Source organism: Delphinapterus leucas, chromosome 16, assembly GCF_059928025.1.
Source record: "Delphinapterus leucas isolate spDelLeu-1000000601 "Yukka" chromosome 16, BTC_Dleu_Yukka2, whole genome shotgun sequence".
NCBI classification, from domain to species: domain Eukaryota; kingdom Metazoa; phylum Chordata; class Mammalia; order Artiodactyla; family Monodontidae; genus Delphinapterus; species Delphinapterus leucas.
The window spans coordinates 14,605,891-14,629,955 of record NC_143144.1 but is presented as its reverse complement, the minus strand read 5'-3'; the positions used below and the strand labels follow the sequence as shown (position 1 = coordinate 14,629,955).

At 40.0% G+C, this 24,065-nt stretch overlaps 1 protein-coding gene and 1 long non-coding RNA gene across 4 annotated transcripts in view; one reads left to right on the top strand and one right to left on the bottom strand.

Annotated features, from left to right (window-relative positions):
• Positions 1 to 18,582, top strand: part of LOC111167594 (uncharacterized) — a 29,512-nt gene extending 10,930 nt beyond the window's left edge. The window contains exons 2-4 of one of the 3 annotated variants that reach the window (XR_016388050.1): positions 5,549 to 5,622; positions 8,481 to 8,562; positions 11,613 to 18,582. This is a non-coding gene — a long non-coding RNA (uncharacterized LOC111167594). Of the gene's footprint in view, positions 1 to 5,548; positions 5,623 to 8,480 lie in introns of all 3 variants that reach the window. The other 2 variants (XR_016388049.1, XR_016388048.1) reach the window with 2 other exon arrangements.
• BICC1 (BicC family RNA binding protein 1) overlaps positions 1 to 24,065 on the bottom strand; it is a 204,313-nt gene that overhangs the window by 7,900 nt on the left and 172,348 nt on the right. The window contains exons 14-19 of the mRNA XM_022560570.3: positions 17,989 to 18,154; positions 14,890 to 14,929; positions 14,359 to 14,513; positions 8,366 to 8,522; positions 4,060 to 4,220; positions 1,267 to 1,366 (exon numbers count right to left, since the gene is read on the bottom strand). Coding sequence (XP_022416278.2) covers positions 1,267 to 1,366; positions 4,060 to 4,220; positions 8,366 to 8,522; positions 14,359 to 14,513; positions 14,890 to 14,929; positions 17,989 to 18,154 — 779 coding nt within the window. The remainder of the gene's footprint in view (positions 1 to 1,266; positions 1,367 to 4,059; positions 4,221 to 8,365; positions 8,523 to 14,358; positions 14,514 to 14,889; positions 14,930 to 17,988; positions 18,155 to 24,065) is intronic.

The window sequence follows — 24,065 nt, the reverse complement described above, 5'->3', positions numbered from 1 at the left end:
TGTGGGGAGGTGGGCGGCGCTGATCAGCTGCTATAAAATAATGCAAGCGCAATCTGCTGCTGAAAGAAAACGGAAAACCACCGAGGCTTTTAGTTTGATGGTTCAATCAGCGAACGCTGTTTAGAAAGGGCTTTCACTGGCTGGATGCCACTGCTGGCCGCATAAAAGCATAGCCTACAAATTCAGTGTTTTGAAAAGCAACGTCATTTTCTCACCACACCTGACGTTTGGCTCTGTCTTTCTGAGAGACTGGCACACATATAAAACTGGCATTCATGAACTTGATCAGAAAGACTTCAGAAAGTAACCTCGTTTTTCTGCCCCCCAGATTCCTTCCTCATATTTCTCTAAACACCTTTTCGAGGTACATTGTTATGTATTCGCCAACTCATCATCTGCCCATTCCTTCCACGGGGGAGGCACCTAGTAAGTACGTATAGAGCATTTTCTTAGAACATATGCAAAAGATGCACAAAGGCGGTGGTCTGGGAGACAGACCTTCAGACTTTCCTTCATTCTGGGACTACTTTTACGATACTACCCTCTTCTGTGACTCGCAAATTCTATTAAAACTTGGGGGTAGGGCTTCCCTGGTGGCGCAGTGGTTGAGAGTCCGCCTGCCGATGCAGGGGACGCGGGTTCGTGCCGTGGTCCGGGAAGATCCCACATGCCGTGGAGCGGCTGGGCCCGTGAGCCATGGCCGCTGAGCCTGCGCGTCCGGAGCCTGTGCTCCGCAACGGGAGAGGCCACAACAGTGAGAGGCCCGCGTACCGCCAAAAAAAAAAAAAAAAAAAAAACTTGGGGTAAAGTTAAAAAGCATTGAGACAAGAAATACCAATTCTCTTTTTCTCTGGTGCAATGATCTCAGCTGCTATGCAGGAACACGTGCATTTAAAGCGTGACAGCCAGTCCAGAATAATTATTCATGAACGCAATGATCACTGCTTAATACAACCGCAAAATGGAGAATTAAACTGCTCCCTCATCCCCACGTTCTGCAAAGGGCAGTTTTGGTTAGATCTTTCCGAAGAGATCTGTTTTAAGGAAAGACGCTGTCAAGGCAGGTTTTTAGGCAATGCCTTGACGAAGCAGTGGGCGTGTTCTTGGCATTTGTCACACTGTTAGTGGGAAACACTCTGAAACCACAACCCCAAAGCTGCCAGGTAGTAAGCAAGGGGTTGATGGGCAGAACCAGCCCCACTGGCTGGAGACCAACGGCAGAGGTTCTTCAGACTTTAAAATATGAACAAGAACATTTCTATTCACCTGAGATTGCAAGCAGCATTTTCCTCCTGGCACCGAAAGTTGTAATTCCCAGCTCCTTCAGATCCTGATCTGTGAGAGTGAGGAATGTCTGAAGATCGATCTGTGGGTGAACAAGTCATCTATAATCAATATATTAAGTATCTTTCTTCTTCAGTATAAATTCTACTCATTGCTACCCTTATTTTATTTATTAATTACGCTCTGCCTACTTTCAAAAGAGAATGGTGGGGACAATACAAACCTAAGGGACAAGAATTAAGTAATAAAGGTGGTAAAATGAAAGTGATGATTCTAGCAGAAGACTTAATCTAAGCCAGTGATTTACTGCAATGGAGATACAAACTTAGGCATCCTAAGGTCTTAGCATCCTGGCAGCCAGGGCAAAAAGGGAAACAGAAATTGCACAGTTTTGTGATCTGATGAAAGGAAGAATACATACTTGTCCAGAAGAGAGAAAATAATTCTTAGTTTTAGATTCTGACTTGGTTAAGTATATCTCCATAAAAAGAGACTGAATAATACCATAAACGGTATCTTCCATTGTGTTCTACATAAAAATGATAGCAGAATTCACAGTCTACCTCAGACCCATGACTCACTTTGCTTAACCCAGCAGACTATCTCTGAAAGTGGCATACATGCAGTATTTCTAGCAACAGTATAAATGTACTTCCTGGCAACAATGTGTGGAGGGGAAGTAGCCCAAGAATCCCACCGTTCCTTGTGAAGACTGTGTGAGGAACAGAAAGGCAATGGGCTCTGAAGCCAGAGAGACCTGGGTTCAGGTTCTGACTCTGCCATTACTAGTTGTGGGCACTGAGAGTTAACAATCCTATATACCTCACAGGGTTGTTTTGGGCCTCAAATATGACCTTAGATATAATGCAATGTGCTCACCAAAGGGGTAAAATAGTTGGCAGCTATAGCTAGTAATAATGAATACAGACATATCATCTGTGAAAGTTGCTAAATAAATCTTCATCCTGGTTACAATATATTAAATCTCACAAGGTTACTTAATGGGGGATTCTTGTTAAGTCATATCTGTAAATGAGAAAATATCCTACATAAAGGGAATAGTACCAAATTTCAACAAACCTGAAAACCGTAAAATATACTTTTTATTCAAATTATATAGAAATTAATTTGAAATTTTCTGTTTTGATTTTGAAGGTTACATCCAGATCTTGAAAAACCTTTTCATTTACCATTTATCACAAATCTAGAGCTATGTTTTTTAGAAATTCTGTCCAGTGGAGACTGTTTCAGGGGTCCTCAAACTCTTTTTAAAGGGCCAGAGAATAACTATTTTAGGGTTAGTGGGCATCCTGTCTCTGTCGCAACTACTCAACTCTGCTGGCTTAGCTTGAAAGCAACCACAGGCAATATGAGGCAATTGAGTTAGTGTGGCTGCGTTCCAAGGAAACTTGATTTACAAAATTAGGCAGCAGGTCTGCAGGCTGCAGTTCACTGACCCCTGCTCCAGTTAATATTAGATGAAGCCAGTCTGACTTTATATTATCACGTTGTCTTCCTTTTTGAAGTAACTAGATAAGAAGTACCCATAATAGATTTCTATGCTTCTTCAAATAGGAAATAGAGATTTAAAGCAAACCCAGAATATCACTGAATAACATCTCGTCACTTACTTCTAAAACCTTCTGTGCATGAGCAAGTTAAAATACCTCAGCCCTGAGCTTCTCAATCAGCCACCTGCATCTAACCAGGAAGACTAAATAAGTAAATGCAGTTCTTTAATGCACTGATGATGAACGTATTATTCAACTTAGAAAATCCTTGGTTACATGAACACTAATTTAGGTTTAGGGAAAAGAAAACAAAATCATTGTCCTAAAGTCCAAAATACACATGACAACAATTTTTCTTGGTGTTAAAGAAAAAAAAGTTCAGCAATTAATTAAGTTATGGGCAATACATTAGATTTATGATATAAAGTGCCTTATAATAAAAATCTTAGCTTATCTACTGACTGATGCATGCCAGGGAATTACTGGCATGTAATCTAACATGAAATGAAGCCCAACTAGCATGAAACTTGGACCATGTCAGGACTTGAAAAGCAGATACATTTAGAGAACTATTCTAACTTTCTGTTGCCTTGAGTTAGCTGTGCCCTGGTAATATGACAACACAATTAGAAAGAACCACACTTAGGGGCTCTCTTCTTTATGCCAGTACGTCACAGCCACGGCTGATCAGTCTGGCCAAAATCCATGGTAGGGATGTTTCAGAAGACATCTTAGTTCTGCCTCAGTTCAGGCAAAACCCAAACAGTAAATTAATGAATAAGTTAACATGTATAAAAAGTGCATTATCTTCTGTGAGAACTTCAGTAACACGATTAGGATGGTGTCACAAACAACCATAGTTATTTATCTCAGACGCTGTTATTTACTCTTGAGTGCCACAAATAAAAATAAGAACAGATGAAAGAGTAAAATCTGATTAAATATAGAGTTGTTGCTGACCTTAGGGAATTTGTGAATCAAAAGTCCCTATAAATCAAGGCACTCATTAGTTCTTTTAGCTAAAACTGATGAAGGTGTTTTTGCAAACACAGCTTCCTACATTTCTGCGATCCTGTGTTTACCAGCTGCACTAAATAAGAAATAAGATGGCGACAATTTCCTTGGCAGCAAAAATAAGCTATGAGACTGGAATAAATGCTCAGCGAAAACACAGTCATAGGTAAATGAGTGATTTCATTCTAGAAGTCATCATACACACAACCAAAACAAAGATGCCTGGGAAGATAAATAAATAACCACCGACCTCTTGTTGCTGGAAGACGTCTGTGTATTTGCCCAGGCCCAGTTTGCTGAAGAGCTCAGGGAGGTCAGAGCCTTTGAAAGAGCTGTTCAGGTTACAGCCATTGCTTCCTGTCAGCGAGGAAATGCAGTCCATGTAGTTGCTACTGCTGAGATAGTGCTCCGCTGAAAGGCAGGGGAAAGACAGGCCTGAAGTGTAAATGCCCAGGGAGAGCATGGTTTAATTAAAAGTTTTAATCACTCAGATAGTTCAGATTCAGCGTTCTGGGCTGAACAGACCAGTAACTGCAGAAATGCAGCAGTCCTTTACTGAAACACCGGCTTTTCACTAAGGAAATGCTGGTTACGGCTTTCAGGGAGGCTCTCGCCATTTGAAAGGTTACACTTGGGAGGGAGCAATTCGGCAATAGGGCCTCCGTCGTTAATAATCATTAAGCATATTCTCCCTGAGCATTCAGGAACATTGGCTCTTCACAACTGATTTGATGTTAATTAAACGAGGAAGTGGAAGCAGGACCCCTAGGACACAATAAAGGTAAGGAAAGTTACAGGCTCCTTTTAGATGCAGGCTGGCCCTCTGTATCCACACTTGTGCTTTTCCGTGGTCAAATAAATACTACGATATTATCACATATAAATCTCATTTCCCTCAAACATAATTGGGCAGTGAGTTCATGAAATAGAGAGCTTCCAAAATTAAGAGTAACATATGAATGAAAAGAATGATGCTGGAGTTCCTGGATTTAACTTACAACAAAAACAAATCCATCTCCTGGGGGAAATTCTAAGACAGCCATGCCGAGCTTTGCCTTGGCTCTGCTACTGATCTGGTGGGCGAAGATTTCTCCATGTTGTCTGTGGTTCTCAGATCCAAGGACGTGCACAGCTGGGTGACAGACTAGTGAGCCACACCAAGTACTTGACCAAATATTCAAACACTCTTCAGGAGCTGCTTTGGAGAATCTAGCAGAGTTATGCAGCCGTTCCTACCACCCTGACCAACAACTGACTCTCATCCATGTGGAAATTCTATTCTCTTATACTAAAGGTGCAGCTTCGGGGGTATTCCCAGATTGATGAGGGCAAAGGACACTCACCTAGGTATCAGATCCATCTAATCTCCTCTGGGATCAGTGCATTCAGCAAATCTAAGAATTTTGTTCTGCATTGCACTGGGTGCCACTAATCACTTTCTCTGGTTGTTTTCCTCTCCCAATTGAGAAATCCTATATATGTTTCAACTGGAAGGAATTTCTTTTTTTTTTTTTTTTTTTTTTTTTTTGGCGGTACGCGGGCCTCTCACTGTTGTGGCCTCTCCCGTTGCGACGCGCAGGCTCCGCGGCATGTGGGATCCTCCCGGACCGGGGCATGAACCCACGTCCCCTGCATCGGCAGGCGGACTCTCAACCACTGCACCACCAGGGAGAAGCCCGGAAGGAATTTCTTGATAAGGTTTCTCTTTCTTTTAAAAACAGGTATTTTATCTCTTGCAGGAAGAATGTGTAGGGAAAAGGACCCAGGACCAAGCCCTGATGCGCTGAGCCCTGGAACACTCCACCAATTGAAGGTAAGGCCCCAGAGTCACCAAGAAAGATTGAGGAGGAATGACCAGTGAGGTACCGGTTTGAGGGTGACACAAAGCAGAGTACGATGAGCACACTGGAGTGACCACTGGACTTGACAACACGGAGGTTACTGTCAGGCTGACCACATAATTTACTGTCCGAATGATTACTTTCTTCGAGGGAAAAAAAAAAAAAAAGAGGGAGTTACTGAGGAATTACAGTGGAACAACTGGTGAAACAGGGACACCCAGAGAAAACCTAGACACTGGTGACCTTGACATGGGTGTCAAGAAAACTTTTCTAAAGCTCTGTTGTTCAGTACACTAGCCATTGGCAACATGTGGCTGTTGAGCACCTAAAATGTGCTAGTGCGGATTAGAAATGCACTCCAAGTGTGAAATGCCACACACCGTATGTAAAGACAGTACAAAACAAAGACAGGGTAAAGTATCTCTACATTGATTACATGTTTAAATGATGATAATTTACATATGTTGAGTTAAGCAAAGAGATCAGCAAAAAGTGAAAAAAATATTTTAAAATATACTTAGTGATAAATATTTATTATGGTACACAACTTTTTTTTTACATTTCATCTTAACTACTTATAGTATCTATATTCTCTTTTAACTCCCTAGGCCCTTAAACCATCGGACAAAGGCCAAGGAACAGTGCTTTTTTAATCAATCTTTTTAAATTAATGAATCCCCTATCTTAACTCTAATCCTGAATTTCAATGCAGCTAAGTCACACAGTCAATTTTAATCATCCAGGATTCAGTGCAAGGAAAGGGGATAAAGATAGAAGAAGAGAGGCACAAAGCTAATTGATGCTGGAGTATAAAACAGAGATCATTTCCACTCCGAGATGTGCACCTGGCACCAGCCTGCCTCTCAGCTCCATTGTCCTGTCAGCAGTAGAGGACCTAGCCCAGGACTAACAGGAAGACTCCAGGATACTACTGACAGTACGCCTGGGAATGAAAGAGTTGACCATGCTTTCTTATTTAGACTTGGCCGACCCCATGACTGGTCTTTTCAAATCTGAGACTCTTGACAACATGGCCCACTTGATTGATGGTAACAACTGGCTGTTACTGTTTACTAGGCTCATTTAGATTGCCTTTCTCCAAGTATTCTTCAAATACTCCAGGGTATGTGTTTCAGGAGTCCAGATTCATCAAAAACCCTGAAATAAGGTATTAGGGGAATATCTTGTGATTACTGTGTCAGTTCTCGTCTGTTTACCTATTTATACAGACATGTGGGTGCTGTTACAGACACAACCACTGGACTCATGCTGCATCTTAATCATATTTGTTCAAAGCCTATGCTTTAAACGTTTTTTTTCCTGATACTTTCAGTTAGCTACATCTTGTCATCTTGAAAAATCTTGCTGTTCACCTTTGGTAGCCAAAGGTGACTGGGCAGACTTCTATTGTCTAAGATACTAATTTGATCACATTCTGCTCAACTCCTTTACATCCCTGCCTTTTCCACATCATTCTGATGTTTGTGTGTGCATGACTCATTCGTATATTCATTCCACAAACACTTACCAAGCACCTACTAGGTGTCAGACACTGGTAGACATTTGAGAAGAAATAATAAGTTAAGAAAGAAGGCACAGCCTCCTGTTAGTGGGATTGTAAATTGATGAAGACGCTATGGGAAACAGTATGGAGATTCCTCAAAAAATTAAAAATAGAATTGCCATATCCAGCAATTTCACTTCTATTTACCCAAAGAAAACAAAAACACTAATTCAAAAGGATATATGCACCCTATGTCCACTGCAGCATTATTTGCAATAGTCAAGATATGAATGCAACCTAAGTGTCCATCAACAGATGAACGGATAAATAAAAGGTGGTGTGTGTATATATATATATACACACACACACACACACACACACTGGAATATTAGTCATAAAAGAAAATGAAATCTTGCCATGTGCGACAACTTGGAGGGATCTAGAGGGTATTTTGGTAAGTGAAGTAAGTCAGAAAGAGAAAGGCAAATGCTGTATGATCTCACTCATATGTGGAATCCAAAGACAAAAACAAAACAAAGTGAAAACAGACTCACAGATACAGAGAACAAAGGGTGGTTGCCAGACGGGAAGTGGGGGTGGGAGTGAGATGAAGGGGATTAAGAGGTGCAAACCTCCTTAGTTATAAAATAAATAAGCTACAGGAGTGTCACACACAGCGTAAGGAATATGGTCAGTAATATTGTAATACCTGTACAGAAACAAACAGTTACTAGACTTATCGTGGCGATCATTTCATAATGCCTGCAAATGTAAAATCACTAGGTAGTACACCTGAAACTAACATAATATTGTACACCAACTGTATTTCAATTAAGAAAAAAGAAAGAAGGCACAGCCTAAAAGAATGCTCGGCACATGGGCACTAAATAAGTGTTTATTGCATGAATGTAGTCCCTGACTTGTGGAGCTCAAATTCTACAGGAAAAGACAGTTATGTAAGTAAGCAATTGTACTTCAGTACGACAAATGCTAAAATGAAAGCATATACAAAATGCAGTGAAAGCAGAGAACCATGTGCCCTGCTTCACTGGAAAAAAACAGGGAAGGCTTCTCAGAAGAGGTGGCCTGTGAGTAATCCAAAACACTTGAAGGCCTAGAGTCCAGAGTTGATACTCGAACATTACCCTAAACCAGCTAAACAGATTCCAAGCTGATTACATCTAAAAGTATGATGAGAAGTCAGAGCTCACTTGATTTGTTCTGTTTACGCTTGGGGCTGCCAATAGAAGCTGCAAATTCACTATGACTTGCGGGTCCTATTCCATTTCGGTCTCTCCAGTTATCGGATTCGCTTCCACTTCCCAGGTGTTCACGACTGTTGGACCTCGAGAGGGACACTGATGAACCCTGAAAACAATCAAAGCCAGATAAGGAAATGTTTAATAAGGTAGGTTTCCCGGGCTGGGAGGAGAAAAGAATCCACATTAGACCACTTATCATTTATTTCGATTGCTGTACCCACGAATGCTGATTCTCAGGAAGAGGCTACGGGACCTGTCTGTAGTCTTTGTCCTCCAGCTACCAAGGACACTTGGAAATACACACAGTGAAGTGTTTTTCCTTCATTATGAGGGCGCCCAGAGGAGTTCTGAGAGCCCCCAGTATAAAGATTCATTCCTGTAAGATTTAGAGGATTCCTATTTTGGGGAACAAGGCAAATCCTCCGTCTGGTATAGCAGAGATTCTCTGCCTTGTATCACACAGGACAAGTAGGGAAGCGGTGCAGCTACACCCAATGCTCTGACAGGAATTGAACTCCCAGGCTCACAAGAGTGGAAGGGTGGAGAGAAATCTGGCATTATGTCCTGTGTTAACTCTCATTCAAATAAGTACACGATCTCTCCAACAAATTACAAGTACCTGGAAATTTTAACTTGTTTAATTCCCCCAAATCAAAATAAAAATAGTAATTTAAAAGATCTCACAGTTTGCACTGAACTTGCATTTACTCATTCTTTATTTATTTATTTAATCACTGTATTACAGGTACCGTACTTTGTACTATATCTACAGTATTAAAGTTAAGATTCTCTGGTTCTAAAAGTTTTATGTTTACTGGGTAATTCCAAGAGAATCATTTACTCTTCAGGTCACTAAACTCACTTAATTCAATCCCGCAGCAGCATAACCACAGCTGACCGTACGGGGCTGTAATGCTTCTTTCTTCAGGGCATTATAATACCACTCTGGAGGCTTTCTACCTACCTCACTGTAGCCATTGTAGGATCTTCCTCCCCTTTTCTACTCCAAATGTCAGATTACCCTGGGACTTGGTCCCCGCATTCCTATCATCTCGCTCTACACTTTCTCCTTGAGTAATCGGTAATCACAACCTCTGTCAAGGCTTAACAACAGCCATGACTCAAATTTTTACCTCTGGGTTTGAATTCCCTACTGAAATTCAGCATCACAGAGCTGCCAATCTGACACCTCCATTTTACTGTCTCACAGGTATTTTAAACTTAGAGTGCTTGAAATCGTATTGTTGATGACCATCTCCCCAGCTGCACCCAAACCCACCCCTCTCCCAGAATTCCTAAATCTCAGTGGCGACCATTCATCCAGTTGCTCAAGCCAAACTTCAGAGAGTCATATTCGTTCCTTCTCCCCTCACTACATCCAATCTATCAGTTAGTTTTATCAACGTCATATCTAAACATACCCCAAATCTACCTACTTTTCTCCATCTCCACGACTGTCACCAGTAGCCTCCTTAATGGACATTTTGATTCTATCTTGCCTCCCACCCCAATAATCCATTTTCCATGAAGCAACTAGGTGTTTCTTTTAAATGCAAACTAGAACAAAATCATGCCTCTCATAAGCATAAAGTCTTTCCATGCTTTTCTAGTACTTTACCATGGGCTGAGGTGCTCCGTAACTGAGTCTCTGCCTCCCTCTCCAACCTTATCTTCAATGTTCCACCACCCCATCCACCTTCTGCTCCATGAACTTACCAGTCTGTTCTGACTTCAAGATGATAATGCCAGCTATTTCCCCGGCCTAATACTCTTTTCCTAGATCTTCACAAGGCTGGCCCTTTCTTGCCATCTAGGTCTTACCTTAAACATCATTTGCTCATTAAAGCCAGCTAGGACTACCCAATATAAAGCAGCCTCTGTTCACATTTATCAGGGACTTTTATTCCTTAATGCCTTCTTGTTAACTTGTTACATATTTCTTTCTACCCACCAAAAAGAAAGCTCTGTCCATGAAAGGAAGAATCTGTATTCAAGCATTGTATCTCTAGTGTCTAGAATTGTGTCTGAAACACAGAAGGTACTTAATAATAAATATTTGCAGAATACTGGATCTCACAGATACCTTTTCGTACATCTATGGGATCCCCTTTGCTGAACTGTGGGAAGGGGCATAGGGAAAGGAAGGCTCCTAAGACCAAATAAATGGTCTTTTTCAATTAAAACCATCTTTAACATTATACTTCAACCTATCCCACGAAGCAAGGGAAATAAGAACATGCTCAGAATTGGTAATTACCAGAAGCATTAATGAATTATTATGTAGTATTTCTATATATTTTAAAACTTCTGTATCTAAACTCTTTTTGAGTACAAAAAAACCACTCATCTGAGATCTAAGCTGATTTAATTCACACAGCTATATCAGACCTGGCTAAACGATGTTTTCTAAAAACATTAAGTAAAACATAATCTTTTGATATTTATTACTTCGTTATCTACTAACTAGAGTATCACGAAGAGCAGCTCACCTCCACTCTTAGGTCTGTAAGACTTACAATAACCAGACAACCTCATTACTCTTAGTGCTGGGGAAATTAAAAACCATTTTTTGATTCCCAATGCAGGTTTTATTTGCTCCAGAGAATATGTAACCATTCCTAATGCCTTTAAGAGATGACTAGCAAAAAGAAAAGGAAAATCCCAAACCTTTTGTAGTTCTGTTGATGTGACAAAAATATTGCAGGTCAAGGAGCCTTTTGCTTGACCTTTGCTGTCCCAGTATATCATCAAGTGGATAGGGTCATACTTTTGAGTCTTGAAGAAAACAAAAATAAGCCTCAAGCTACCTAACTTCTTCTCTAAAGGAGCTCTTTGGAAAAGGCTAATTTCTGAAAAATGCCTTAAAACTGGAAACAGCTGCTCAAATCTGGTTTCTCAGAAATCTGAACAAGATGTTCAAAGCCTCGGTTTCTTGCCTAAAGCAAGCTTCCCAGCGCAGGAAACTCATGTGCCTTGATCCCAACACACCGAACAGCCCTCACCCATCAGGACCTACTGGCTAAGTGTGCTTCTCTAGAGCAGCATTCCACTTGTCTATTTGGTTTTGTTTTTCTTTGGAAAAGATTAAGGAAAAAGAGTGTTTCTAGCTACCCTCCAATTTAAAAATAGTGCTACAAGCAGAGATGTGGTCAGTCTTTTAATAAAAATTGTTTAAGTTCTCTTCACTTTTCCCCAGGTCCTTCTCAACCCAACCCTGTCCCTGTGTTCTAACCCAAAGAAACAATCTTCACTAATCGCCCAGTTTTTAATCCCTCTGAGCTGTAACAGAATAAAGAGAAGGGCAGCCACCTGCAGATAGCAGCTGCTTCAGAATATCAGATCACGCTGTGTAAGGGCCCTTTCACCTCCTCTCAATGGCTTTCGGATGCATGAAGAAAAGTTCAAGTCCTACACACCTGGAAGAATCTAGAACCATTCCCTAAGAAAGCTTGGTTATATTTCATCAGCAGCAGTGTTTAAAGGGACCGTGAATAAAAGCAGGTAACGTGGTGAATGCCCTTGCACTGATCTCGCTGGTTACATCCTCTCCCCTACCTTTCAATGTGAATGAGCTGTTAGACATTAGCCAGGAAGGTAGAACAGGCTAGCCCAAGAAAGCCAAAGCAAAGAAAAGCCACAGGAGGGGATTCAGCCACTGAGTCAGGACCCTGCACGTTCCTGCCCACAGAAAGTGGTCTACTTGTCCTTGGACAAGTGCCAGAACAGAAGAGTCTTTCAGCTTCTGACATGATTTCTGTGCCATCCCCCTTATGTTACGTCCCTGTAGAGCACTGTTTCCAGAAGGGAGGCTGCATCAGAAACAGACTAGACTTTTGCTGAAAATATGGATTACTGGTTCCTGCTGGCTCCCTCCCTGATGAGTTGAGATCCTGGGGGAAGAATTTGCATTTTTAAGTGCTCCAAATGATTCTTATGTCTTTTAAGGTACAATAACATGGCTCTAGAGCATTTATATATCGCCTTGCTATGTACCCTCTTGAGTTAAACCATTAGGAAGAGGAGTATAAAGAAACTTTTTAAAATGAATTCAAGTCCTCTCTCTGACAACTACTACCATGACCTCAAGTAAGACACTTAACTGATCTGGGCCCCTTTCCCTTACTGGGAGTTTATAGGTATCAAATACGCTTGTGGATGAAAATGTACCATATAAACCCACAAAAAAATAAATGAGTGTGATCTGATAATTATTACTGGCACATTATGTGTTCACATAACACTCTAAGGTATTCCTTTGGATATAAAATGCATATCTAGTTTGAATGTGCAGAAATACTTCCAATAATAAGCATTCATATATGTATATGAACACATCTTTCATCAGGCTCTTGGTTTTCTTCAGGGTAAAGTTCTTCAGTGGAAATAACAGTAGCTGCTAAATATTGCTGAGAACTTCCTGCACACCACGCTGAGCACTGGATGCCCTCTCCCACATCATCCTGAAACAACTGCAATGAGAAAATGGGCTCAGAGGTGTGAAGTCACTCATCAAAGCTGTACATGTGTCGGTGGTAGCTGTCAGGCCCCACAGCCCCTGCACCTGACAACTACGTTATTAGAATGATCATCATTTCAACCTGTCACACTACTGGTCTTTGAGAAGAGAAGTGAATTAGCATTTCTAAAGTGAAATATTTCATCTCTGAAACTACAGAAACACAATCAACCACCTAACACTCCACTCCGCCAAAGGTGAGGGTGAGCAGAATGGAAGGCTGCAGTATTCAATACACCAGTGGAAGCCTAAGAATTAGCACAGCAGTTTTAAGGTCTCTGCCAGTGAAAGGAGATGTTTATTTTCTCTCAAAGCTACAATGGCCGAAAGAGGGGTGTACCTCCTAGAGCCTCAAATTTTTCACAATGGCTCCTACATTCTAGCTGCTGACAGTAACTTCAATCTTTAAATACAGCCAGCTAGGTTGCTACTTTAAGTCTGACAATGAAATTCACAGGAGACTTTTCTTTTTAGTATTTCAATAGTATTTTCTTTTTCACTGACTCAGAGAGACAAAGGAAAAAATGTCATGTTTGCTTCTGCCTTTCATCAGCATTCTAATTTATTACAAAGAAAACGGGTGGAGAAAAGAAGGTCAATCTACAAATGCTAGTTATTAGACTAACCCTTAACCGCTATTTGTTTTTCAGCCTACAGTGTTCTGGTTGAACACTGTGATTCTTGGATTAATCATTTTCATCCATGTTTGAGTTTGCACAGCCTCACCAGTAGTGTGTGTGCATGTGCTCTAACTCCACCCCACTCGCAAAAGCCTTACAGCCAAAATCTGACACTCTCCAACTGAAAAGGCCTTGCCGAGTGAGTCGTACAGCCTAGCTGAGAAGCAAGGAACCCTGGATCTCTTCTCCACGTGGTGAGGATACCAGCTTCCCAGTCTCACCCTGAGCTACAGCCAACATCGAGGAAGCATAACCTTTTGGAGCTCTCGTTTGTGACACTTCCTGCTGTGTTCCTGGCACATCTGAACACACTGAATTTTTAACTCATATCTGAGAACTTGTTTTTGTTGTTGGATACTTGCCTTTTCCTCCTATGGTGGGCTTGCGAGTGATATCCTTGGATAAAGGGATTCTTTATACATTTTTTATGGAATGTTACATCTGTCCTTTGCTTAATCTCAGCCCTGCTCTATCACTTATGACACTCTCCCCCTAACAAAAACAAGTTTATCCAAATTTACACCTCCTTCACAGCTGATCAACAACTGTGAGAGAAGACGCATAAAAGTTCATAATATATTGGATTGTATCAATTTCACAGCAATACGTTTACAGGAATAGAAGTGAAAACAAATCACCATTAATAGATTGTCCTTATATAAATAGAGAATGGGAGAGGAGAGAAGATTGTTCTCTTCTGCTGAGAGAACAGACAGGAAGAATAGGTAGGGCATGACTCTACAAACCTCAAAAGTGGTTGTCATTGTGGGCTTATAGGACACATGGTTGGCCCTTCTCAGCTCCTTGATAGTTTCAGCGGGCATGGATTTAGAAAACCCGAGGCCACTCCAGGTATTTGTGGGTGTTCTGACCTCCGTCACCACCGGTTTCTTTAACATAGCTTTGGAAAACAGAACATAAAACAAATGCTTGATATTTTTAATGAATTTCTTAAATAAGATATTGATGATTATTGTTTCTTTGATATATGTAAAGAAATTATCACTGAATATTATTTCTTAACACAAAATGCCTTAAAATATCCTCATAAAACATTTTATACAAAGTAGTGGTAAACTTTAAAATGATACATTATTTCTTAATTGATCTAATGCTAATCTACTCAACCTCAACAAAGTTTGTGCAACTTGAACGTAAACATTCTGGGATTCCTTTTATGAAGGTCCAATTTCTCAGTTCAACATCAACACTGAAAAACCTTTTATGTGTTTACTGAAAAAAAAAATCAAAGTATAGATCATTAACGTGTCACATACCTTTGGTTGCTAATAGCTTTTTCTGTTCATAGTCAAATGCCTGAAAAAAAAAAAAAACCAGAAAATATCTTTATTGTCAGTCTATCCAAATGTTATGCCAATACTTCATGAAAAGATTTTGACTACAGCCCATGAATCTGCCTGGGGCAAACACTCAGCTCTGCACCAGAATGTGACAGTAATCCATGCAAGTCTGATAAACTTAAACATGTTTTCAAAACTAATTCATTGGGCTTCCCTGGTGGCGCAGTGGTTGAGAGGCCGCCTGCCGATACAGGGGACGTGGGTTCGTGCCCCGGTCCGGGAAGATCCCACATGCCACGGAGTGGCTGGGCCCGTGAGCCATGGCCACTGAGCCTGCGAGTCCGGAGCCTGTGCTCCGCAATGGGAGAGGCCACAACAGTGAGAGGCCCATGTACCGCAAAAAAAAAAAAAAAACTAATTCATTATAATAATAAAGTACTACTTCCAACTTTAAGTCATGACAGTGACAAAAGTTAGAAATTTTCCTTCAAAAAGAAAAAAATTCCTATTTACTATGAAATATTTGACACACCAGGACCAATATATGCTAACGTATAGTGAATAACCTAATAACAGTTATGCTAAGTTTCAAAATAATGCATTATCAGAATGCTTAAGCAGTACAGTAAAATTAAACCTAAATAAAAACCTAAATTAAAAAAATAAAACTTAGTTATCTTTTATTGCACAGGACTAGGATGGCACCATTTATTCTTCCCATTCACATTGAATAAGTGACTATGACACAGTCGGGTCTACATAGGGACCAAGGTAGGTCATTTTGAAGAAAGAAGTCCAGATATAGCTACATCTCAAATGCTAACCCAGGGTTCTCAACTCGCCAATTCAGGAACTAGCTTAGACTTGATTTAAGAATGTCTCTTGTAATAAACTATAACGGAAAAGAATTTTTTTTAAAGTATATAGATATATACATATATGTATGACCAAAATCACTTTGCTGTACAACTGAAACTAACACAATATTGTAAATCAACTATACTTCAATAAGTTAAAAAAAAAAAAAAAAAAGAATGTCTCAAAGGCCTATCAGATGGGTCAAGAACCCACTGGCAAGAGCTCTTTGGACCTTCCTCCCAGGAGGACTATACCATCATATGTAGGGTGTCCATATAATTTATGGTCTGAAACAAGATACTTCTGAAAGTGAAATATACTACAAATGATTAGGCCAAAATAATAAAAGTAAACAGGCTGACCTAGACCAACCAGAAGGAACATGGCAGTAAATTGGGAGAGTCAGATTTTTAGATAACACAGTTTGATAATGTTTTTGAAATCCTAGGTCTAAAATGATTCTGGGAGTTAAAATCAACTTGTAATGACTACTGTCTAAGGGCAAGATGTGGGGAGATGCTAAAGTTACTTGTTCAGTAAATATTTATTGAGTGCCTTCTGGCTAAAGGGACTGTGCTGCACTTTGTGTAAGAATATTATAATGAATCAAAAATAATCTATAGCCTCAAATCATATAGAGGCTTAGCAGGGGTGAGTAAGAAAAATAACCACAAAATAAATCAGAAAGTGAGATAAGTGTGAAGAGAGAGCTGGAGATATAGAAGTCCAAGAATGATCAGGAGACAGAGATCATCTTCAGCTATAAAGCAGTCAGGGAAGTCTTCAAACTATTATCATTGATTTCCTGGTGATTTTAAGAGTCACTTCTTCACTAATGGTGTAAATACATCTATTTAAATTGAAACTCTATCACCAAAAACATTTACATCCATCCTAAAAGAAAGGAACATGAAAGTGGTTCACTATAGGTATATACCCGATGGAAAAGACGAGAATCACAAGATGGATGAAAACCATAAAGGGATCATAAAGGAATTTGATACTTCTTAGATGAGAGAACTTTAATTTATAATAACTGAAAATAAATCTGCCAGAGAAAATGTAATAAATGTCTTTTTTCTAACTTTGCACTTTATTAAAGGCTATGGCTTTTGTAAAAAAACATTCATCTAAAAACTCTTGAAAATGTTCAAATGCAAAGGATTAGAAAAACAGACAAGCAGGATTGTACTGTAGTTTTCACTGGAATTACAGAAGTATGATTTAGTCCCATGAATTAATATCTTTGACATATCTGTGACAACTTATTTCTAGGATTTTGTGAAGTTTTTCCCTTTTTTGAAAGTGGGGGGATGGGAGATGATAAATCTCTTACTACAAAGTAGGTAAGTCTACCCAGTAATTCAGACACTGAAATCAAATGTTTAGAGGCATCTCTAAAAGCACAAAATCCTTATCTTTCATATTGTGGTCTATATGGAACAAATTTCTGAATTTCATGATCAATAGTCTATTTTGAGTAATTAGCCTAATACTTCCAAAATGGATACAGAGAAAATCCCTGCTGAGGAAACTGTTCAAAATAATCATAAAAATCTGTGAACCAACATAACCATCAATAATATTTAGCATCTCCTTTCAAAACACTAAAGCTTTACATTAGTTATTTTTATAACTAAGGAACACCAAATTTATCTTCTCCATTTCACAGACAGAAGAATATTATATCTATTTATCCAAGAGTATGTCATAAGATAGTAGATGCTTAGAAATAACAGCTCTCATATTTATCTATATATTTTTTAAACAGATGAAAAATGTCATTTGCATAAGACACAGTGACATAGACCATGTCACTTTTAATATTATATTTTAAAGACTTCTTCTCAAACTAAATCCTGCATTTCTTTTTTTTTTTGCGGTACGCGGGCCTCTCCCGTTGCGGAGCACAGGCTCCGGACGCACAGGCTCAGCGGCCATGGCTCACTGGCCCAGCCGCGCCGCGGCATGTGGGATCTTCCCAGACCGGATCACGAACCCGTGTCTCCTGCATCGGCAGGCGGACTCTCAACCACTGCGCCACCAGGGAAGCCCTGCATTTCATTTTAATGTTTATAACAAAACCAATTCCTAACTACTGCATATATATTTAAATTTAATTTCTGGTCTACTGCTAAAAGCTCACTGAATTCCCCATTCCCTAGGCAGCCTACATTTGGATGACTTGTCCATTTTTTTTTTTTTTTTAATCATTACCTGCATGTTGACATATGATGGCCGTGGGGCAAGGCGGGCCCTTTCATTGTTCTGCTGGGCAGCGGCAGCCCTCTCTGCAGCACGCTCACTCCCTGGAGCCTTCTTGTCAGCCAAAGGGCTTTCTGCAGTACTCAGCTCAGGCTCTGAGAGCAACCTGTCAGTGCTGCTGTGAAAGAGAGTTTGGGATTGAACACTCCACCATTACATACAAATGTAGCACACATTTCCTAGGTGCCACATTGACTATGTAGGTTTACCACTGTCAACCATTTACATGTATTATCTCATTTAATCCTCACAGTACTGCTATGAGGAAGGCAGTCTTATTATCCCTATTTTTCAGATGAGGGGAGTACCTTGTCCAAGGTCATACCTCTGGTAAATGGTAGAGCTGGGATTTGAACCCAGACTTTCTGACTCTAGAGATGGTGCCGAAACTATTTCATGATCTATATTCACACACATTAAATATAGCATGTATGATACACTGTATGCAGTACATATGAAATAGACATACAGACAAGATTTCTCATTTACATACATCAAGGACATATCCCTGACCCATGTTTACACAGTCTAAACAAACTGAGTCAGTCGGAAGGCATGCAGATGATCCAGTTCTTTTGTGTGCAATGTACATGATATTGCTAACAAATCTGCTATGATAAAGGCAGCAGGTAAATATTCTTTAACATCTGTTCAGGGTGCAGGGAAAGAACACGAAAGTGCTTCTTAAAATGGGGGCAATTATCTGAATTGTAAGAATTTATAATGCCCTATACATGCACCTCAAGTTCACATCCAACGGCATGTTAGGCTCAAGTAAAACAGAAATAACAAACAGTATTAGTCAAAGAGCTGATATGCTCACACATTCTTCCTTTTATCATTCACTCTTCAGTTGTACCAGGGGAATTCAGAGGAATTTAGAAAGGACTATTAAAATACAAAAGGAGCAGCAAAGAACTCTGTTTGACAAAAGTTCAGAGAGGCTTCACACAGGCGTGTGACCTGGAATTTAAAGGGCATCTGCAGGTTCGCCATTGTGTAACAGCAACTCAGAGGGAACAGCATAAGCAAAGGAAAGGAAGTGTGCAGTCACTGGTGGTTTCAAAGCCAGAGTGTGACAAAAATTACTGGAACAAAATAAAGGATTGATAGAGCTGATAAGAGACTGGAGACAGGGAGACCATTCCGGAGGTTGCAGCTTAATTCAGATGGAGATAATCAGTTCACACTTACACATTCAGTGAACACATTTAGTGATGAAAGGAACAGGTATATACTTCAAATGCATCAACACAGAGGGAAAACAAAATCATTTCTCTAACCTATAATAAATAATGTTAATTTGGCATATTAGTATCATGTTAAGAAAAACACAAGTAAAGCAGATTTGGACAAAATGGGAACAATGGTAGTTAATCAAAGAGTTTATAAAAGTAAAACAGATTTTGCTTTTTATAAAAGCAAAACAGATTTTGCTGAGAAAAAGACGAAATAAGAATATATATTAACACAACACTGGAAATCAACTATACTTCAATAAAATCAATTTTTTAGTTAAAAATAAATATATATGTTATATTTGCCTAAACACACTCTATTCTGTAACGATATAAAAGACAGTAGAGGAAATTGGGTAGATGAAGTGGATGGGAACAAAACCTTTCGATGTAGAAGCATTCCACTGTTTTGCGTTTTTAAAATGTGAATAGACTGCCTATTTGAAAAAAATAAAATAAATGGAAGAAGTAAGGATAACACATTTGTTATCCCTAATGGTGCTATAGTAAGCAAGAATTATATTTAATATAACATATGCATTTATACTCACCGTGATTTGTCGTAAGTAAAATCATGATACTGCCAAATGTTTATTACCAAAGTGAACAATTCACTACCTTGGAACAAGGGAGCCATAGTTTAAGTTGGAAATTCAAAGCCAAATGAAGGAGAATTCACACTAAGAAAATTTCTTACAGCAAAAATCGTAGAGTTAAAATTGCCCTGCTGATTACTGAAGAGCAGAGAGAATGCTAAAGTTTCAGAGCAAAAGAGATGGTTTAGGGAATCCAGAAATAAACCCAACCAGCTAAAGGAAGGGGAGAGATGACAGAGAAGATTTAAGGGTACTAAAAAGGAGACAGCAGGCCTAAAATGGAGTCACTTGTGCTAAACCCCACATCAACAAACCAAGACTTGATACCTAACCTAACTGCAGTTTCAGCCTCTCCTAGGAATGTAATCTTAACCAGTCCTGTCTGGAATTTCCTGGCCAACAGTAGTGAGGTAATCCACCAGACAGACTGCTGTCTTCTCCCAAAGGAAGGTAACCTTGCCTGAAATAATCCTTTCTTTTCTTTATGACTTCCTTGTCCCTCCTTTTTTCTCCTTTTAAAATGTTTTCTTTTCTGCAGCATTTTGGAGCTCCTTTCTATTTGCTAGATGGGATTCTGCCGATTCATGAATTGTTGAATAAAGTGAATTTGATCTTTAAACTTACTCAGTTGAATTTTTTTTTTAACAGATTTGGTGGCAGTAATAGGACTGAAGGAGACTTCCAATAACTCTGGGAATGAGAAACACAGGTGTGGCACCTGCAAACCCTTTTGAGTTCTCTGTCTCTCTCGCTGCTTCTGAGGACTGTAGGTAACTTCCTCTCAGTTCTGAGCTCTGCTCTCTTTGCACTGAGTTCCCAATCTAATTGGCTTTTTCCAATACAGAGCAGGTCAGCTGGATCCGTCAGATGATTCTGCTGGGAGCTCAAGCCCCTAGCCTTTATTTCAGACCACAATAGTCAATTAACTGGTGGAAACCCCCAGGCCTTGATTCTGTCCCAAGATCCATGTGGGAACTATCAGTTCTCCATGTATGTGGAACCCCTAGTCCTCAGTCTCCATTTGTTGAGGTCTGTTGGTTCAATTCTTTCGCCAGGCCAAGGTCCCATGGCAGGAATTGTTGGTGGTATACACAAGACCTTTACCTGGCTGGGACACAGCAAAATCCTTTGGTTACTGCCAATTTGTTAAGGTGCGTGTGTGTGTTTATCTTGTTTTCTGTAGATAAAAGCTACCGCTAATAGGAATCTCAGAAGCCAAAAAGCCACAAAAATTCGTGGGCATGGGTGAAGCACTTAAAAGCTGATAAAGTACTCTCCACCTAACTCAAAGGACTCCCGTGTTCAAATAAGCTGGTCATGGAACAGGTTAGCTTGACACTAGGTCATCCACCAACCTCAAGAAGATTTCCGTGAAACAAGGTTCACTGTAAAATACCACACAATCCCCAGGCCCACAGCACATCCTTCTTAGATATTGATCTGGCTCCCCCAAACCCAAAACGGCTTAGCTGAAAGAAATGGGATCCTTAAAATTCAAAGAGTTAAGCACTCCACCTTCTGGTACACTTGCTTATTTTATATCTAAGAACTATGGTCCTGGAAGCTATAATTATCTATAAAAATGGCAAAGTGTTACTAAAGATGACCTACAATTAGAATGGCCATTATGAGTAATGTTCCAATTATATAAGATCATTTAAGAAGTGCACTTAAAAACAAGGACTCCCCGCTCCCCCCCTCAAAAAAAATGGTATACCTATTTTAATTGGAATGCAGAAAACTCCAAAAGCCTTCAAAATTCCAAAACAGCTTCAATGAAAGATTCATTGCAAAAAGGCTAATGAAAAATTAAAGACACAAGAGGTACCTAAAACAAGAGACAATAAGACTGACATAACTACTACTGCTCCCCTCTATCCCTTTTTTTTTTTTTTTTTTGGCCATGCTGCACATGTGGGATTTTAGTTCCCCAACCAGGGATCAAACCCCAGGCCCTCAGCAGTGGGGGCACAGAGTCCTAACCACCAGGGAACTCCGTATCCTCTTTTATATGAGTGCTCACTCCAGTAATCCTGTCTAAATTTCCTTTCCACTCTGAAGAGACTAGAAGATCACAAACAAATGTCTGACAGGTTAGTGGTCATGCAGTGAAACCACTGGGACCCTGTGGGGCTCCTGGGCATGGAAGCCTTTCTGTGTGCCCTGTTTCTTGTTTGCAGGGAATAGACTCCAGCCTCTACGACCTTCCCTGGGTTCCAAAGGGCAGACTGGAACAGTTGCTAATTAGGGAAGGGAGGGGATACAGAGACAAGGGAGGAGCAGTCAAGAAACAATAGTGCAGCCTCGGGGCAGGGTGCTGATTCTGCATCAAGGGATACACAGAACATCTTTGAGCTCTTCTACAGAACTAAAGACTCCAACAACTGGAAGACAAACTGCCTGATGAAGCAATCCTCATTCCAGACAGAAACTCACGGTTTGACAGCCTTGAGAACCAGAAAAGCTCATCAGGAGACCACCTGAGGCCAGATTAAAGGAGTAGAGGCCCCACACACACCCTGCTCCTATCAGCAACCCCACCCTTGAACCACTGCTATAACAGTCCTCACCAAATCCTCCCAGGTTAGGACACACAGTTTTTCAGGGCACAAGCCCGCTGTGGCCCCCTTTGCCCAGCAAAGCAATAAAGCTGTTCTCTTCTACTTCACCCCACACTCTGTCTCCAAGATTCGCTTCAGCACTGGTGCACAGAGGCTGACTTTTCAGCATCAATAGACACCCTCATATCTACCCTCAAAGGAGGGCCCCTGAATGAGCTCCTCCCAGAATTGATGAGATTCTGAGGGATTTTCTTAGAAACTGCTACATTATTCCCTTAAACAGCTAAGGGAAACTAAATTAAAATTCATGAAAAACCTTGCCAAATTCTGGTAGATACTAGAGCTACACCCTCTATTTTAAACCTCACTTGGAGCCTGTAGGTGGGATCCTGGGGAAACTGGCAGAAGCCCACGAAGGGAGAAAATTCTTACCAGAGTCAGCTCTCCTGGGTCTCTGTCTGTAGTACCCAATAAAGAGAGGAAAATAAAATATTTTTTGCACCCTCTTCTGGAATACCTCTTAAGTCTAAGGGGTTGTTCAATACTGCCAGAAATACTTACTGCTTGTCCACACCGAAAACTGACAAGATAGTTAAAAGATTTTTTTTAAGTAGCTCTGCAGTCAACAGTTGGTCAAAAATTGGAAGCTGATATTCAGAGGCTGATGGGAATTTTTTTTACGTCTCCTCCCTTAAACTAAAGTTAAACTATGCACTCAGAGGGGAAGAAAAACCCTCTAAAGCCTCTGTGAAAGGATTTACTAAAACATTCCAAAGGCAAACAGCTCTAAATCCAGAACACAGAAATCTTGTGGTTCCCACCTTAGTTAGAAATCTTCTCCCTGATATTTAAAAAAAAAAAAAAAAAAGCAAATTAAGGATAATGTAGTTGGATGGGTGGCTCAAACTATGTCATTTAGGCTGCAACCCAATTCTTTGAGGAATTGAGAGCAACTGTCCTTATCTTACAAATCTTTGCAAAACTAGACACTAGCTGTAGAGGCAGTTCAAAGTCCACCTATTCCTTTTACCAATCCTAAAACCTCCCCTATTCAGAAGGCTTATAAGTATTGTAGAAATTCTGGCCTTATAGGAAGAAACCAAAGTCCTTGGAGGAACTTGCATTCTTTCCTTGTACCTTTGAGATGTAAATGTTCTACAAACTTTAGGGAGGTAATTCTTTTTTTTCTTTTTTTTTTTTTTAGAGAGGTAATTCTTATCAGAAGATGAACAAAAGGGAAAAGGTCATTTGAAACTTAGGTGGACAAAAAAATTTTTAAGTGTCTTCCCCACAAATACAGTAAAAAGCTTCAGCCATCTGAGCAGGTAAACTTAACTTATTCCATCTACCAGAAAACAAATCCAACTTTTTTTTTATAACTAGTGAAATTTTGTATCACTGTACCTGATTCACAGCAGTAATTAAAAAATGGAACCCAAAAGGTCTCTGTTTATGACTGTCAGTTTATGTGTGTCTATGTATGTGTTGCAGATATATTGAATTTTCCACCTCCGGATGGTATTGCCAAAATTAATTTGTAAAAGAGCTCTATGTAAGTGGCTTTAAAAAATTAAGTACTTATATAAATTAAGTAAATTGAATCCAGTAGTCCCCCTTTATCTGTGGATTCACTT